This window comes from Rhea pennata, chromosome 1 (genome assembly GCF_028389875.1).
Source record: "Rhea pennata isolate bPtePen1 chromosome 1, bPtePen1.pri, whole genome shotgun sequence".
Lineage (NCBI taxonomy): Eukaryota > Metazoa > Chordata > Aves > Rheiformes > Rheidae > Rhea > Rhea pennata.
The window spans coordinates 50,800,837-50,819,106 of NC_084663.1; the positions used below are offsets into that span (position 1 = coordinate 50,800,837).

At 34.7% G+C, this 18,270-nt stretch overlaps 1 protein-coding gene across 1 annotated transcript in view; it reads left to right on the forward strand.

The window, feature by feature from the left end:
* Window positions 1-18,270, forward strand: part of CFAP54 (cilia and flagella associated protein 54) — a 146,289-nt gene that overhangs the window by 30,330 nt on the left and 97,689 nt on the right. The window contains 8 exon segments of the mRNA XM_062573225.1: window positions 456-561; window positions 6,252-6,398; window positions 8,500-8,671; window positions 10,539-10,597; window positions 12,645-12,788; window positions 13,248-13,361; window positions 13,456-13,557; window positions 16,395-16,593. Of these exon segments, the coding sequence (XP_062429209.1) occupies window positions 456-561; window positions 6,252-6,398; window positions 8,500-8,671; window positions 10,539-10,597; window positions 12,645-12,788; window positions 13,248-13,361; window positions 13,456-13,557; window positions 16,395-16,593 (1,043 nt within the window).

The following is an 18,270-nucleotide window of genomic DNA, read 5'->3' on the forward strand; positions in this document are numbered from 1 at the left end:
TTTGGGATCTTATTTTCCTGCACTTTGCATTTGTAGTTTCCTGTCTTATAATTGCTCTGAGTTGTAATCCACTGAGTTAATACCAAATTGTTTCTTCAGGTAGAACCTCTCATATACCAGCTGAAAAGTGGGACAAATTCTACATTTACAACCATGTTGGAATAACGCAAAGGATTTAATACTAAGACATTTTAATAAATATTTATATAGGAGACAATTCATTCTATTTTAAATCTGTGTGATAAAAACAGCTCATGACAGAATGAAACCCAGAAATGTCCTTGGCTGCTTGTTATACTCAATCTTAACGATCTCTTCTTTTGAAATACTTAGCGGCTCAAATGTATTTGGAAGAAAGGGTTTTCACAATTCGAAGTTTTTCTGATCTGTTTACTTGTTATGGCAGACCTATTGCCAGTTTGATCTGAAACCTTTTTCTCCTGTATTTTTTTTAGAGCAAACACTTTGTTTAATATTTGGATCAAATATAAGCCTCGACTGCCAGACTGGTATTACAATGAAAAACTTCTGAAAGTTGGTGATTCCCTTGCTCAGATCAAAGTAAGTCATGTTAAAACAGATGAGGCTCAATCACAGTCTTTGTTTCATTATGTTTCTATACTACTTTAATTTTTAATTACATTTTACAGGAAATTACTTAGAAAGTAGCAAAACTTTTAAAAATAATCCCAATAATTGCTGGTGGTTTATGTCCCTTTTTTATTACCCTGATTGCCCTGATACTATGATGTATTTCTCTGTTGCCTTTTTGAAGTTGAACACTCCAAAATCTCTCCTTCGGTATTTGTTTGAAGTTCTAGCACAGTGGAGTGCAGTATCTGGCTGTGCTTGTAGGTGCTACTTCAGTGTAAACTGGTAATGATGGAGCAGCAGTAGTTTACTCTACAGAAATGTCGACTCAGTGCTCAGTAAGCCAAAAGAGAATATAAGAAATTATCAGGAGGGGAGCAGAGAACAAAAAAGAGAGTGTCATTGTACAACTATACAGATCAATGGTGTTCCTGCATCTTGAATTCTGTGTGCACTTTTGGACCCCTCAAAAAAGATAAATTGCAACTAGAAAAGATCTGGTGGTGAGTAACAAGGGTGATCAAAGGCATGGAATGGCTTTGACATGAATAACAAAGGTAGGCTAAATATTCATCTGGGAACAGAGATCCCTGAGCAGAATATAGTACAGGTCTATGAAATCATGAGTGAAAGGAGGGGCTGGGTAAGGATTGATTGTGTTCACTTCCTCTTCCAGTGTAAGAGCTAGGATCACCAAATGAAGGTGGCAGGTGGCAAGTCCAGAACAAAAGCAGGTTGTTTCTTCACAGAATATGCACTTGACCCATGGAGTTTCCTGCCACAGGATGCTGTGAATGCTAAAAGCTTATATAAGTTCAAGAGGAAACTTGACAAGTTCACAGAATGGAAATCCATTGGGGGTTATGAAATACATAAATTACACTTGGCTTAAGAAGTTCATGAGATGCAGATTGTTGGAGAGTTTGAGAGTAGTTGGGGGATGTTTTACATCATTAATGTTTTTATGTTTTTTCCTAGTCATCTGTTCCTGGCTACTGTTGGAGACGGGATGCTGGGCTAGTAACAACTGATCTGATTCAATAAGGCTGTTTTTATGTCTTGTTTTGATATTATGTTTGTCCTTTGTGCCTGCTAGAAATAAAACTTTAGAGCCTTGTCACTCTGCCTCAATGATACATGTGTTAGAAGATCATGCCATAGAGGGTGAGGCTTCTGAAGGTAATTAGTAAACAGCACTAAGAGGCAGCTCAAAGATGTAAAGCTGAAAGCTAAGTGCAAGTCATTTTTTTTAGGATTAAAGAAGAGTTTATAGTTCTGAGTGATATAATCATGGAGCAGAAATGCTGCAGTTTTAAAGAAATTATAGATTGATTCATTAAAAGGTTCAGTACTTCAAAAATTGCTTGAGATAATACAGTTAAAGAAAGTTAAGGATTAGCATAATTTAGATTAAGTTACAGCTCGTATGCATGATGGTGCCTGGTTTGAGACATCTTGTGTTTGTAATGATACCTCAGTGGGCTTTTATGCTTTTTGCTAGAATCATATTAGAAGATGTTTATTTGATCGGTACTGCATTTCTGGCTTATAACTCTGGCTATTTAGTGTTTCTGTGTTAACGGATAGTTAAATATATATCTTAACTATGTTCTTCAACCTTTCAGGCCCATTTCAGACACATGTTTTTATACCACTTTTCTTAATATGTGATTGTGATAGGAAGATAAGATTCATAGCACAAAAGTTAGAGGAAGCCCATGATTTATTTGTAGAATACTTCTGTGCTTTTGGAAAGGTTTCTGTAACTTTCTCTTCATTATTTAAGATAAAGGGAAGAAAAAGTAAGGTTAAACCAGGCTTGTATTTCATTGAGAAAGGGAGTAGTAAGCTTTAGTGGCAGTGCAAGTGTGATTTCATCTGCTTTCTGTTTGGTGTTAAACTTTCAATTAACAAATATCTTGATTTAGTTCGATTCTTTGTGTTTCATTCTTTATCATGAGCATCTGACATTATGTCTTGCTACAAGTTACCCTCATTAACTGAATTAATATATTTTGTGGAATCCTATTTAATTCCTGTACATTCTTTTAGACTAAACGTTGTTATGACAATATTTAGGAAAGATATATTTAGATTTGTGTTCTGTTCAAGAAACTTCATATTTCTTGCCCCTTCCCTCTCATAAAGAAAAACAGACAACTGACATTGTATATTTTTTAAACTGAAAATAATTTTTAAGAACACTCTATTGACTTGTGCATTAGGAAAGCAGTTTAATATCTCTTGTCAGTCACAGCCTTTGTGTTTTGCGACGAATGAAAATGCTTTGAAAGCAGTGATACTCTCTTGTTGTTGATAGATATAGGGCACCTATCCACTTTTACCTTTTTTCATTCTCCTCAGCATTTGACACTATTAGGTTCTTCCTTTCTACCTAGAAAAGTAATTTGATACACTGGAAGTATATCAAAATAGCTTCAGGAATACATACTTTTGGAGGAACACATCCAGTGAAACAATACTTTTACTATTATATTCTTTGCTTGTGTAATCCAGCAAGGATAAATGCTATTCTGTAATTCTGTCATATATACATGGCTACTAGTTGAACTGTTCAGCAGACCTGGACAAAGGTTATCATTCAGACGTTACTTAGTCTTACATATTCTTCATTGCATCTGCCCATAACACTTTCACAAAAATGGCCTGCCTTTTGAGTAAGAAACAGCAAGCTGAAACTGAACTTTAGCACGACTCGGATAATTACTGGTAGGTTGCAGAAGGCATTTGGAAGAGCTCGTAACAGTGATGCTGTTATACTTGAAGGTATGGGCTCACAGTACAGCAGTTTAGGAATCCTCCTAGAAGTTCTCAAGGAAGCCCTTGAATAAAGCATTTGTTAATAGCCCTTCCACTGCCTAAGCAATTCCATTCGTATTTTCTTCTGGCTCATGTTTTCCTCAAGTTTTCATACCTTCTGGATGTGAAATGTCTTTTTATATTAAATGAAGTTTTCATTGTTTGGGAACTGCTGGTCTCACAACACACTCACTTAGAAGTTATTTCAAATGTATCGAATTCCTGGCTCTGTACACTACACTGTCTTCCCATAGGATAACTAAAATGTAGTAATTCGGTCCTTATTTTCAAGGTGCTTAATGACATGGCTCTAGAGTGGCTAAAAATAACCTAAAATTCTCAGTAAAGAGCTCTACTTACAGCTTGTATCCTCTGGTGTAATGTGGTTCTCTACAGTAAAGTTATCTACATTGTAGGAAAAGTTGTTTTAGTGGCTGGTGTAAAGCTTTGAAATGAACTCTCTTTGGAACTATGGAACTCCCATTTTTAGTGCATTTCTTTGAGTTTCCAAATTTAGTCTTCATCATATTCTTTTTTCTCCCTGGAGAAAATGCAGAGAGCAAAAACATGTAATGGATGCAAGAGTTTAATGCATTACTGAAAAGGTGAATGTGGTGTAACACCAAGTTCTGTGATAGGCAGAGTAGAGCCTGTTCAACCTTTCTTTGGTCCCACTGGACTATATTTGAAAACTGCTGGTGATTATGGTATATACTACTTAAGGTGAAAATACTTAAGGATGCATAGTCTGTAGGAAAAAAAAATAAATATGGATAGTCAGCAGGCTAGCACTACACTCCCCTCTACGTCATTAGGTTCTTGTCCTCCTGCTATTCCTTTTTTAATGTCTTCTCACATTAGATTCCTATCTATTATAATTTGCTATTTATCATCTAAGGCACACCTAAATTCATTATGTCATTTATCCGGAAATTAGTTAGCAACTCATTAATCATCATACTGATCAGCACTGACTCATTTTGTTTCCTTTCTCTCTACTTGTATCTGCCTGTTATCTCTGTCTCATACATATATTTTAAACTTTGGGCGTGGAATCAATTTTTTGTTTTATGTTAGTAACTAGCTTAATGGGATTCTGAGCCATGATTTAGGATCCTGGAGTTATCACAGTCTGAATCTATGTATTAGATTATACAAGTGGCCAGCTGCCCGTACCTGTCCATGAGAAGTAAAGGTTTCTGTATTTGGCTGCTCCTTTTAGACAGCAAAGAAGATAGGATCCCTTGAGTAATCTGGATCATGTGTGTTAGACTCTTCAGATGATTAAAAATTCAGGGTAAATGTCACTGTGATGGTTGGAATTTATACTGAAAACAGTGTGTGCAAGGAAATACTTTTGAATTTTCAATGGTTAAATATTAAAGTACCACTTTTACAAATAGAAATTAGTTGCTATTAATTGTTTTTTTTTGCCTAGAATTTATCACGACTGCTTAGTGAGCATATGTGTGTGTGTGGTAATAAAAAATACTAATAATGTTGAGCTATTAATTACACTGAATTCTAATAATAATGCTACACTTTGTCTTTAATACAACTTAGAAAAGAAATTAGTATATGCAGAGTTGCCAAAAAGGCTGGTGGTCATCAGGCAGAACAGGTTTTCCTCTGTTTATCTTGTGACCCTTTCATAGTGTGAAACAGCAGGCCAGTTCCCAATCAACTTAGTTTTCACTTGTTTCCTTTACAGAGTCAGTTCCATCTAAACCCCTCACAAAATTCAATAAAAAATTTTATCTTTCTTTCTTACGCATAGCTTTACGTTGTACTCACAGGGCGCTTTCAACTTGCTGTTTAAAGGTAGATTGTGTGAAGCATACATAGGAGGGAAATAAGTTACTTTAAGTAAAGGCTAAAGTAAGCTACAAGTTAAAGAAAAGGTGCTCGGAGGCTGCATGGGGATGACTGCAGTACAGTCTACACACCCCTTTTCCTGTGAGGAAAGGGAAAACAAAACCTTAAAGATATCTACATAAAGCCATACTGTTTGAATTATCCTGCAGTATAGTTTCCCATAAGTGAGGTTGGTAGAGAAACCTCTAAATAATCTTTGCTGCAGGAAGTGGTGGAGGTGATTCAGTAAGCGGTGCTTTGACATCTGAGTCAGTGCTGAACCACAGTCTCCGTGTGATGGCAGGAAGGACCAACATGCTGCTGGGGGCTGTATTGTGGATGAGACATAAAACTCAACATCCTGTTTGTTAACAGTTCTTAAAGACCCAGTGGCATTTTCCAGCCTATTAATGTGGGCTTTTTGGCTACCTGCAAATTCCAGTTGCTGTCATTTATTTTGCTCATTTTTATTACACCTTGTTTTAAAGTATTTGATTTTCTGATACCTTAAACTGTTCTGCCTTTCTGCATAAAAGAAGGGTTTTGACATCAGGGAAACAAGGGAGAGAGAAGAAGTGATATCTGTAATAGTTTATAAAGTTCTGCATTATGCAGTTACTTTTCTCAGAAGTGTAATGTCTTTGGTTTTACTGTTCCAAAGCTGCAGGACATTCCAGGAACCCTTTGAGTTTATTACATTAACTTGGGATTGTACTTTACAATTGTTCTCCAATATGTCAGATTTATGATCAAAATAAACAGAAACTCCCAAATCACTAGCTCTTCTTTTAAGTAGTCTAACCTTTCAAAAGTTGTGAGTGTTAGCATTAGAAATTATATTGCTGAATGTTTGTATGACACTTCAGTGTCTTATTTCCAGCTGCTCTTTCACACTGATACTTTTTACATAAGCATAATAAAAATATTTTATAGAAATAGAAATGTAATATGCAAACTATAAAAACAACATCTTCTTCCTTCTTCAGGAGTATAAGTTGGCACTTCTACAGTGCTATGGAAGATATCTTCAGCAGTTCATTTCTGTAAACCTCGATGAAATCATAGATGATGTGAATCAATTTAAATCCACCTTTTTCCCAAATGGTTTCAGAGATAAAAATGCAGCACTTACGGTAGGTTCAAATAATTCTTTTGGTCAAAGACATTTGCACTTTCAGAATAAGTAGCCTGTTTTGTCTTTCACAAATGTACTTCATATTGTTATATTAATTAAATATTAATACTTACTAATCTTTAATAGTTTGTCTATACAGGTTACATTGAGATTTAACAATCATAGATGATTTGAACATCTAGAGTTAGTATGATTTGAAATAGAGATGGCACATTTTTAGGAGGATATAAATGCTTATACTTCTGCGGCATAAGCCAACCATTAGCGACTTAATGTTAAAAAGGCATTTTACTGCGAACAGGCTATTCTGTAAATGCCTACAGCATTTTTTCCTCTGAAATAGTTACTATTGACCACTGTCAGAATCCACATACGGGCTAAAGTTGATAGCTGCCCTGCAGTTGTAGAAATTTTTATAGAGTGTGATCTGAAAATTAGGCTAAGTGCAAGAGAGTTAAAACACTGTACTGTAATTTGCACCATAAATGTGCAAAAATGTAAAAAAGTTCCAGACATAGTAAGAAGCAACATTGCATTACTATCAGTTGATCTTTTGCTTAATATGAATATAAAAAAGAGACAGAATAAATAGATTTGTAACTGCTGTAAGTTCTTGCAGAGCTCAGTGACCTCAAGAGGATGCCAGTATCCTTTTGTGTTAATTGTTTATAAAGATAAGAGCTTACAATTTATTGTTTGTTATCCATAGAAGAGAGTATTTTAGCAGGTATTGGGAGAGATACTAAAAATATTTTATCCTTAGCAGTGCTTTGCTAAGGAGCTCTATTTCGGTGCATGATGGATGCTCTGAAATACTGTAGGGTGCTTTGTGAGCTAGAATGACAGAGGGAAACCATAGGCATCTCTTGTATGCTGACCTAACCAAATTCATATTCCTCTAGTCAGAGATTGATTGTAAATAGCTGTTTAGGGAGGTGGAAGAAAGTTAACTTAAAAACTAGGAGAAGCAGATGTGATGAATGAAGAGATATTCTGTTTATATTTTTTAAAGATAGTTGAGCTTCTTAGAAAATGTTCAAATGCTGTGTTATTCCATTTTATTTTCATTTTACGAAGTCCTTTGTAAATAAGTCTGAAGTTCTGTACATAGTTTATTCTGTTTTCTATCCTTCTACATAGAGCTTGAATCAATCATACTGCCAGATGTTATCATGACTCTATGCTAAAATGTCTGTTTTGTAGCTTGGCCTTTAGACACTGACATATCCTTAAATTTTCAGATACGGAATCAAGTTTGACCATGATCTTTACAGTTTGTTAGGGCAATGCTAGCACCTCTTCTGGAAATCAAATTATTATACCTAAATGCTTCCTATGTAATTTTTCTGGGGGTTTCTGTGGCTTACTTTTGTTTATTTATGTAACAGTAGTAGAATTGTAGAAATGGAGTCCAGGGCTTGAAACTTGCAGTTTCAGTGAACTAATTGCAAAAAAAATACATAATTTCAGATATTATCATGTTAGTAGGCTTCTAAGAGATTGACAAGTACTGCTGGACCTTGTCACACTTAGCTTATATCCTCCCCTGTTCTGTGGATACTGCACACAGAACTGAGATTAGATTAGGTTAGATATTACATGGACATAGAAGAGAAGGGACAATGCATCTTCAATCCAAAGAAGTGAAAGGTTGTGGATATGTGGGGGGAAAAACTATATCTGTTATACAGATGGGGAAGTAAAGTGCAGAAAAATTAAGACTTGCCTTAAATTACAATGGCCAATTACAATTAAGACTTGCCTTAAATTACAGAGAAAGCAAGAATTAAATCCAGACCATTTGAGCATCAGTCTAATGCCTTATTTACGCTTTCTCCCCACCATCCTTTCAACAGTCATAGTGTACCAGGTGCATTCTCCTCCTGGGAAGCTGTCCCACGTTAACGGTAAATCAATCTTAAAGCTTTCGCACTTTCTCTGTATTTTAATTCTCAGGTCAATGTCACACTGATTTTTCTCTGGCATTCTTGATCTTTTCATAGTCACTGTTCTGCTGTACTTTGCTGATGCAAAAAGTGGTATGTACATGCACTTAAAAATATATATTTTCATTTTATATATGTTTCTATATGTTTTAGTTCCATGCTTTGCAAGAGAGGAATGTTTGCATTTATCAAATGGTTTGCAGCAGTGACAGAAATCTCCAGAATCAAGAGTCTCTGCAGACTTGTTTCAATGTCTTGTCCTCATTACGACTCACTATGCAAGTGGCTCTACCTCAGGAGAATTTGTGTTGGCTTATCTACAATGGTATTTCAGGCTTTTCATTTACATTTTCTTTGCTAATCAAACCTGTGGAGGGAAATTTTGTACGTATTCTTTAAGATCAACTAATGGGTCATAAATAAATCTCTAGCTAAGTGTCAACCACAGTAGGATTTTTTAACAGACTATATTTTGAAATAAGGATAGTTTAATTTTATATCTCTACATAATGTGCATTTTTCAGATGGATAGCTGTAAAAGTATTAGCTTTTTTTTCATAGCTGTGGTTTGAGTGTACTAATAACATGAAATCTGACATGGCATACTAAGTCCATTTTTGGAGTGAATTCTATTTAAATAAAAAAGCTGGTAAGTTTTTTCTCAATAAAATATTGTGCTAATGAGGATTTTTATGAAAAGGGAATTTCAGATCTAAGAATAGGAAACGCCTGTTTGTCTGTAACATTAGATGTTTGTATTTTTTAATATTGTCCGAGGTTGGCGTTAATAATAAAACTTCTTTAAAAATACTAAATCACAGTTAAGAATTTGAATGTCTCCATGTATGATTTTAGTATGCTATTTCTAATTGCTTGAATTATGACAAATTCGAGGAAAAACTGGAACTCCCATGGGCTAGTATATAAAGAAAAATTTGTCAAGAATTTACATTTCAAGAAGAGAAACAGTATATTTTTGCTTAGAAAAGACAATTTTGTTACCTGATTCAAAAGTTTGGATTATTATTTGGTTCTATAATGGTTTATATTTTTGCAATATAAATTGTGGCGATAGCATGTTTTTAAATGAAATTGGAAAACACTGGTATTTACTTTCTCTGAGCTATAACTGATCTTGAAATTCTTATCCTTTTGTTTTACTGAAATTGCCATTGCTCTCATTCCCTATTTTAGTTTTTTTTGGGGGGGGTCATTTTCATAAAAATAGAAATAAAATTAAAATATACTCATCTCGTACACTACTTGTGTTTGGGATAAATCTCTGTACCGAGCCTAGCCGTTAGTGAAATTTTCCATCTAATTAGAAATAAGTGTTAGGTGGTAACTCATATTTTTGCCAGTTCCTGAGCATTTTTCTGCAACTCTTTTTGTCAGTAGGAGATTTTGTGCCTCATTACACATTTGAGTGATAAAAGAATACTTTCTAATGCTTGCTAAATTCTTGCTTATTGGGATAATAATACCCTTCTAGCTATGACAGTTGACACTGTGATGCCAGTGTGCTGCCATGGGTACCCATTTCCATACAGTCATGCAGACAGAAGAATAGATTTTTTTTTCCAGACTGCAACATTTTTTGTACTTCTAGGCTGATTTTTGAAAGGCAATTTTGTGACATAGCTGAAACTCAGTAATTTTTTGTCAGGGTTTTATCTCTAAGTCACTTTTAGATGCTTTTGAAAATTCTATTCATAATCAGTTTTCTTCATTTCACTTATGATACATGATATCACATAATAGCATTGTTGGCTGCCAGGACAGTGTCAATGCAGTGCCATGACTAAAAGGATGGCAAAGTCTATGAGGACTTTATTTTATTTAGATACAATTAGTATTTTTATTTAGTATTTTATTTAGATACAATGGTATTTTGGGAAAAATGTAAATTAGTTAAGTAAAAATTCAATATAGTAAATTTTTAAGATTTCATTCTTCTATGAGGCTGATTAGTTGTGTATATACTTTTGAAAATAATACAACATAAGAACATAGGGGCTAAATCCTGTGTATTTTAGAACTGGTTATAGAAAATACAGTTTTAAAGCTGTATTTTCAGGCGCTAGAAATTGTAAGAAGAAGTTTCAGTTGGTTAGCGTAACAAATTTTGAGGAGAAATACAGTTATCTATCTATAGTTATCTATCTTATTATTTACTTGTTTTATTCTTACAGGTACAATTCATATTTACATGATATGCAGACATTTGATGATGATAGGTCACTCTGCTAAGGTATGGTAAAATAAACAGAAACATTTGAAAAATGTATGGAAGATTGGGAAATGCACCTATATTTTGCATAATGACATACTCTGACTTACCTATTCCATTCTCTTTTGCCACTAGTAGTACTTCTCATGTGGGAATAAAATGTCTGGAATGCAGAAGGGCTAATATGTAGTCCTCAAGATGTCGTGGTTCTGCTCCTTCTTCAGTAGTGGAATGAAACCCCCCAGAATGTCATGTTGGCTTTTGAGATAGGTCAGGCTGCAGTGGAGCCTCTGAGAGCTGAATTTTTTTGAGTCTACCAGAAACTGAGTCTGTTATCTTTTATATCTCAGAATTTTTATGTAGTTTTTTAAAAAAGGTAACAAACTGTTCTGTTCACAAACAAGCTACAGTAATAAGAGAGGTTATTTGTCTCATTCCTTGGCTTCTGTTATGTTAGCAGTAATTATTGATCCTAAACTAACCAAATACCATAAAAATGTAGCATGTGATTCTTGCTTTCTTTAATCTTATGATTTGGAAAGTCTTCAAGTGAAGACTTCAAAGCCTTATTAAAACTCTGTCCTTTAATGAGTCTTTATTTTTATGAGTTGAGAACATGTTCTTTTACTTTCAAGTTGAAAAAGTATACTTAAAACATACATCAGTTAGTCAAGCACAATTATAAATATAATAAAATAGGATTCTGTGCAGACACGTTATACCAGTGGTAAAGTGGATTGCATGTGCCAGAACTGTTTTTAACTAATCAAGTGATATCCAGTGAATCTCAATGGTAGCTTGTTGTAAATTGAAGTTTGAATGTTTTGTTATCTGCGTTGAAGTCCAATATTTAAAACAGAATAGAAAGGGCGCGATTCAGTTGCCTATACTTAGGTGTCCGAAGCCGCATGTCCTGCGGGTGCCTGATCCTGAGGTGCCCAGGGTATCTTGGCTGGCCTCCAGCTGCTATGCCAGAATGGCCCAGGTCTTCCACCACATCTGCCATCCTCATGCAGGTTACTGATACGTTAGGCTGTTTCAGCTGGTTCTAGTTGCTTTTTTTGTGTGTGCAACTGAAGCAAATTCCAAGAATTTGCATTTTGTTGGGTGAGAAGTGGAGCTGTACTGACACCTGCTGGCTAGGTTTTTAGTTGAGCCTTAGTTGATAATGATCTGGCTGCCTTTTTTCTTTTCTTTTTTCTTTTCTACATCAACCTAGATCCAAAATCTTTTGTGTTGATTATATTAGTCTTTAACTGAGCATGAGAGATTTTTCTATTTAAATGTCTTGTTGATATCAGATTGAATCAGAAATGATTTTGCCCCTCTTGTATTCTATGCCTGCATGGATTTTATTTCAGAGGATGTAGAGGAAATAATCATAGGTGTTTCAGATTCTTTTCATTTAGCAGAAGAATCTGACTTAATTTAGGACTGAAATTATGCACATTTTGTGTACCTCAAAGAGCGTCTGGCCTCAAGAAAATACAACGGGACGATAGTGTTCAACCAGTTTGGTGGAATCAATTCTTTAAAGAGAGAGGCTGCTGCAAGGACTATGCTGGAAGAAAAATAAGTGCCTCAAAGAGAAGAGCGGTGAATATAGCCTCATGGCTGTAAATTGATCTAAGTGAGAGCTATCACCAAAGAAAGCAGCCTTCTTCACTAGAGCTGAAACAAAGGAGAAGGAGAACTCTCAGGATGAGAGTAGATGAGAGAGGAGGGCAGGACTTCTCTGTGGCAAGTCTATAGCGAACTGCAGTAAGTAAAATAACTCAGAGGCTAAAATATAATGTTTGACCACCATTTCAGATGGAAAAACAATCAAAAAGCAGAAAGATTATATTCTAGACAATAAAATACATAAAAAATTAGTACAGTTTCTATGATCTTTTTTAATTTATTCTACCAGGTAAGAATAAATTTTTGTTAACAGTGTCCCAAAACAGTAGGAAGTAAATTTGAACAGAACTGGGTGGTAGTAAGACTGTTTTGATTTTACACTGTGAAAGTTATAAAAAAACTGTTTAAAATGCATTCAATTTGAAACCGGTTTTCTTCAATGCAGGTCCTGGAATACTTACTATGGGCCAGTATTTGTATGGAATCATCCATTCCACTTCTATCTGTACACTATTTGACATGGAGAGCCACTCTTTATACTGCAGTTTCTCAGTGTTATTATGATTGTCAAGCCAACATTAATGGAGAGGTATTCTGATTTACCATAGGTAACATTTCAGATGCAATCAAGTGGGAAATAAATGTTTATTTAAATGCTTATGCTTATTATCAGATCATACGTATTTTTTAGATTTCTGTTTGTATTCCAAAATGTAACTACGATGTGGAACTGTATTTCCATATATAAATGAATAATCAGTTCAAAGTTAAATGCAATATTACTTTTTAATATAATCCTAGTCATAGTTTTTTTAGCATTAGGTAGTAACCAGTCCCCGTGCAGATATGCAGATACACAAAAGAAATTTTGCAAAGGTTTTCATTTCTTTTTTAACAGTTGTGCAGGACTTGGAATTCATTGAAGCCCTTTACAGTTTTCTGAACTCAGGAATGATGCAACTCTAAAATTATGCACTAGCAGACAGAACAGGGAAACACAGTATCAATTTGCATGCAGCACTTTTTTTTTTTTTTTAACTTTGAACAGATATTTGCTCGACGTGGCCTGATGAAAATTGATGAACTGAAGCAATTAGAAAATATGAGTTCTTCACCAGGAAATTCAGAAACCAAAAAGATTTTTAGAGAGGCCACTGTAAAGGTATCATCCTGCAATTAGTCATAAACTGTTACAGTACTTAAAGCTCTAACTGCAGAACACATAAGTTATTTACTTACTTTTTTCTTTGTGTCAGATGACAGTAATGATTTTCAAAAGATCAGTATATGAATCCAGAAGAAAACCCAAAAGCTACTTCCGACCTAAGTTACGAGTTAACCTAAAAGAAGCACAAAATGTAAGTTTAACATTTGGTATTAAAGTCTTCCTGCGCTGAAGTTCTTTCTCATCCTCAGAATCTCATGATACAAGTTACAGATCTATTACATACGAATCTCATAATGTAATGACAAAGTAGTGGAGTCTCTGCATTTTTTGAAAGAAAAAAGGAAATTACTACAAAGTAACACTTTCTTTGACCCAGTTTCTCTGATGAGAGAACAGATTGAAACACTGGTAGCTGAATAAGTAGGCTAATTCTGAATTTTTTGTTCGGAATTATCCAGCTTATTTGTTCATAATGTACTTTGGATTAGACTACGTATAAAAGGTACATACTAGATACAGTAAAAGCCAAATAATTCAAAATAAGAATGATACATTTTCTGTCTTAAATAATTGTTTAATATTGATAACTTTTTTATTTGCCATTATTTCTTTGCCATTAGTATGTACTGAGTGTTTTAGAAGGTTTTTTTTTGTTGTTGTTGTTTTTTAGAAGATGGACTGTTTCAGAAGTAACTGAGATTGTTGACATTGAGATTAGAGCTTGAATCTCAGTTAATATTAAACTGCTTGATGGAGAGCACAATCATTTTAATCCAAACCACATTTACTTGAAATTTCCCACTACCTAAGATATGGCCCAAACCTCAATATGTTCATGTAGGGTTTGCGCAGGTAAAGATTGTTAGTCAGCTTTCTCAATGTCACACAATTCTGGAAAACTCATGTACATGATGATCATCTAAAAGTCTGGATGAACAATTAGGATGTTAGAATTTAGCATGTTTTCAAATTGGGTGTTGGCTCATCATGTATCTGTCATGTTACTAGATAACAATATATATCACATAGCAGGGAAAATCCAGAAGCTTGAAAGATCTTCAGTAATAGATTTTGTTCTGCAGTGTCTGTATGAAGTTAACAACAGATTGTTAGAATTTACACTGTTCATAACTCCCCTGTGAGGTCTTCTGCTTCTAAAATGTAGTATGACGTTTTTCTAGGCTTTATTTAAGAAGGAATAGTATTGAATATTCATATTAATTGTTTCTGTGTGCCTTATATAGTTTTACAGGATTTGTTGAATGTTGTGAAATCTGAAAGCATTGACTGATTTATAATTATTTCAGAATATTTTATAGATTTATTAAGTGTCAAGCAAATGGGAAAACATGGGACATTTATTTTTGCTTAATGTTCTTTCAAAATTATTTCTATTTTTTTTATTATAGAACATGCACCATATAGTATATCTAATGGGACAGCTATATTTAGAGCTCAATCTAGCCTGTTATAGAGCCTAGACATTATATTATTGCTAACATTGTAGCAAGGAACTAAAGCTCTCCTCTCCTAATATGTGTGCAGTGGAATTGGCTTTTGAACTTAAAAGAGCTTGAAAAACAGAAACAGCCTAGTCAAATGCATTTGGTTTAAATTAGCTTTCCCTTTGACATTCTTCTATACCAGTGCAATGTTTGCACTGTAAACATGACAAGACAATGCATACATAAAAATAGTAGTAGTAGTAAGTTAGGTTCCTGTTCCACATGGCAATTAAACAAAATCTGCAGTTCATGCTTAGCCTGTGCTGGAATGTGTATGATATGGCATTGCTTTCTTCTTGCATAGATCCGATTCCCACACTGGCTCATAAAACAAATCCACAATGTGGGGAAGAAAATATACTGCATATGATAACACAATATTAAAATAATCTTGTATAGCTTACTTTGGAAATTTTTAGTCTGAAAACATTCTTATGAGAATTTGTTTTAAAAAAAAGAACTGTTGAAAGTTTGGTTTGGAGTTGTTTTGGTAGGAGAACGTGCATATCCAATATTAACCATAATTTGCATTTACTTTTACTCTACTCACAGCAGGAATTCTTTCTTTGGAAAAGATACATAGATATAGTATTGCTGAGGCTCAATGATTATATAAATTAATTGAAAACAAAATTAACCTGTCAGCTGTAACACTAAATGCTCTCAGATACTGAATTGATCAGTCTTTTTTTGACCAGGTACCCATCCAAGCTTGTCTTTAAATATTTAGTGTGGAAACTAAAATAAAAGATGTGTATCCCACAAAGTGAGAAGGAAATTCCCAAATTTTTGTCTGGTTAATTGTGCCTAGAAGCCCTTCTAAAGGGAAAGTGCCAAATAAATAGAACTGAAATGTTAATGAAACAGCGTATGAGTAACGTTTTCAGTACTGGGTCTCTTATTTTACTTTATGTCTGGTGATGATTTGATTAAGGAAAGATAATCATATAAACAGAACACTGAAGTGAATTTAAAAAAATTTCTTATATAGATCTCTGATTTTCTAGCTTTCAGTAGTCTAAATATATTTTTGTGTGTTCTGTCTTGTATTGCATATTATGCTGTTATAAAATGTGCAGGTCAGTAAAGCTAATGATCTTTTGTTTGCGCTATTTGTATTGCTGAGCATCTTCATCTTTCTCTGATTTTCTGTAAAGTGTGTAGAACTTAGCTCCTAATGCTCAAGTTTGTATCATTATAAGGAGAGATGGGACTGGCTTTAAATTACATGACCTTGATACTTTTCCCACTCATAATTTCTACTATACTGTTTTCTAAGTAAAGTACCATGCAGCAGTGTGTATGGCTGCTATGAAATTAAGGCACTTCTTAAGTACTGTACCTGCTTAGCATGAGACTTTGTTATGCCTTTGAAGCATGAAATTCCTAACAGCAGTACATTTTACAGTGTATTAGTTCGTGTTTTAAATGTGTACTTGCTTTCTGAAGGAGAACTGTTTTGAAAGAAATCTTCCTTTATTGTAGATGAGTTTAGAAATTATATTACTTTTTTCTTACTTAGTTGCCATGGCCTCGCACTGCTACTGAACGGCTGCTGACGGAAATGTTTGATGGTTCTGCAGCTCAGTTCCTTGCCATCCTGGAAGCTCTATCTGATAGCAGCAGACATATGCTGCGCCCTGCCCCACCCGTCCCTGATGAAATTGAAATTCGTGATGTGATTTCAGAGCTTTTTTTTGCAGGCATGGAAATCCTTTCAGGTAACAGTGTTACCGAGAACCGGAAATAAAACTCCTTAACAGCAGTGTAGCATTAAGAAGCAGGCATTTCTTTAATAGGTGCCAGGGACGTAAGGAATCCTTCCACCTAATATGCCCCCAAAGACCATGAGTCGTTGAGCTTATATCTGATATCCCTCACACACATTCATTACAATTCTTGGAATTAATTTGGGTATTCATTACTTTTCTGGGAATTTGCTTATTTCTTTACATAACATTGTGTGTGTGCATTGAGTCCATGAGGGGCTGTCTTTTGGGGTCGAGGGGTCTCTAGCAGCGGGTAGGTGTCCTGCCAGGATGACCTTTAGTTGAATTCTTTGCCAGAACTTCCATATAAGTCTCAGATTGGCTCTTCCTCTTGTTTGTCATCCTTATCGGTTTTACAATTCGGGTCAGACCAGTCTGTTCTGTTCTGACAGTGGAGACTTCCTGTTATCTTAATGGTTATGGCGAGCCGGACGCCAGTTACATTCTAGTTGAGAAACTTCAAGGCCTAGTTATCTACAACAACAGCTTAAAAAAAGCAAAAGAAGTGTTGTTAAGGAGCCCAGACCTCCATTTTGCTAGCATCTAAACAAAAATGAACTTACCTGAAGGCATATATTTGATTTTTAACAGTAGCATTAGTAAAACCAGGCCATAATTCTTCTTTTTCACGAAATTAAGATTAAAATCTGGGCCAAATTCTATCGTCTCTTACGTCAGTAAAAACCTATAGTATTTTCTGCCTAGATATTTTCTGACTAGACTGAAGTGCAAAGTGTCTCTGTGATGGCAAAATGCAAGAGCTGTTGGATGTATGCTTAGCCATATTCTGTCACTATAGCAGACTGGATATAAAGATGGGCAGTGTTTATTCTTCCCTGGCTTTAGTTTCAAAGATATATGCAAATCTACTAACGATGACATTACAATTACTGCTAATAATATGCTCCTGTTAGTATATGTTGACAGCATTTTTGTTATGAAAGCTTCACATTGGGGTAAACTTTTTAAGTCAAACCCCAGACTTGCTTACTATAACATATATCCCTAGAATATTTCAAATTAGTAACAAAATGCTTCAGGATTTTTGGAGGAGAGGTTTTGTGGCGTAGCTTGTATGCTCATCTTATGTCTTTGGCTATCTACAGACCATTTATTTTCTTTACTGTTTTTGCAACTTTGCCAGCAAGAATATAAAAAAGCATTTAAAAATCTCTTACAAGCACAAGAGGAATAATCTGTTCTCTGTTTTTGCTTTGGACAGAAAAAAAAGTGAAGGGCTCTAATGGTAAAAAAGATTAAGATTAAAGCTTAAGAAAAATTCCAAATGATAAGGGTAAAGATGCACTGGAATGGATTACTGGATGATCTTGCAAGGTCTCCATGACTGGAGACATTTATAAAAACAGGATATAATAGCAGGTGTCAGGAATGATGAATGAACTTTCACCTGTTACCTGTGACCAGAGAGATGGACAGACCTGGGTGTCTTAAATTATGATCCATGAGTCTCTAAGACCTCAGAGGAAGTCTGGGAGACGATTGGAAGCTAAAAAAAAAAAAAAAAAAAAAAAAAAAAAAAACCCAAGAAGCATAAACATGCAGTCCTATACTGGAGAAAGAAAGAACTGATAACCATTTGAAGTTTAGACTAATTCTTGTTCGGTTGTG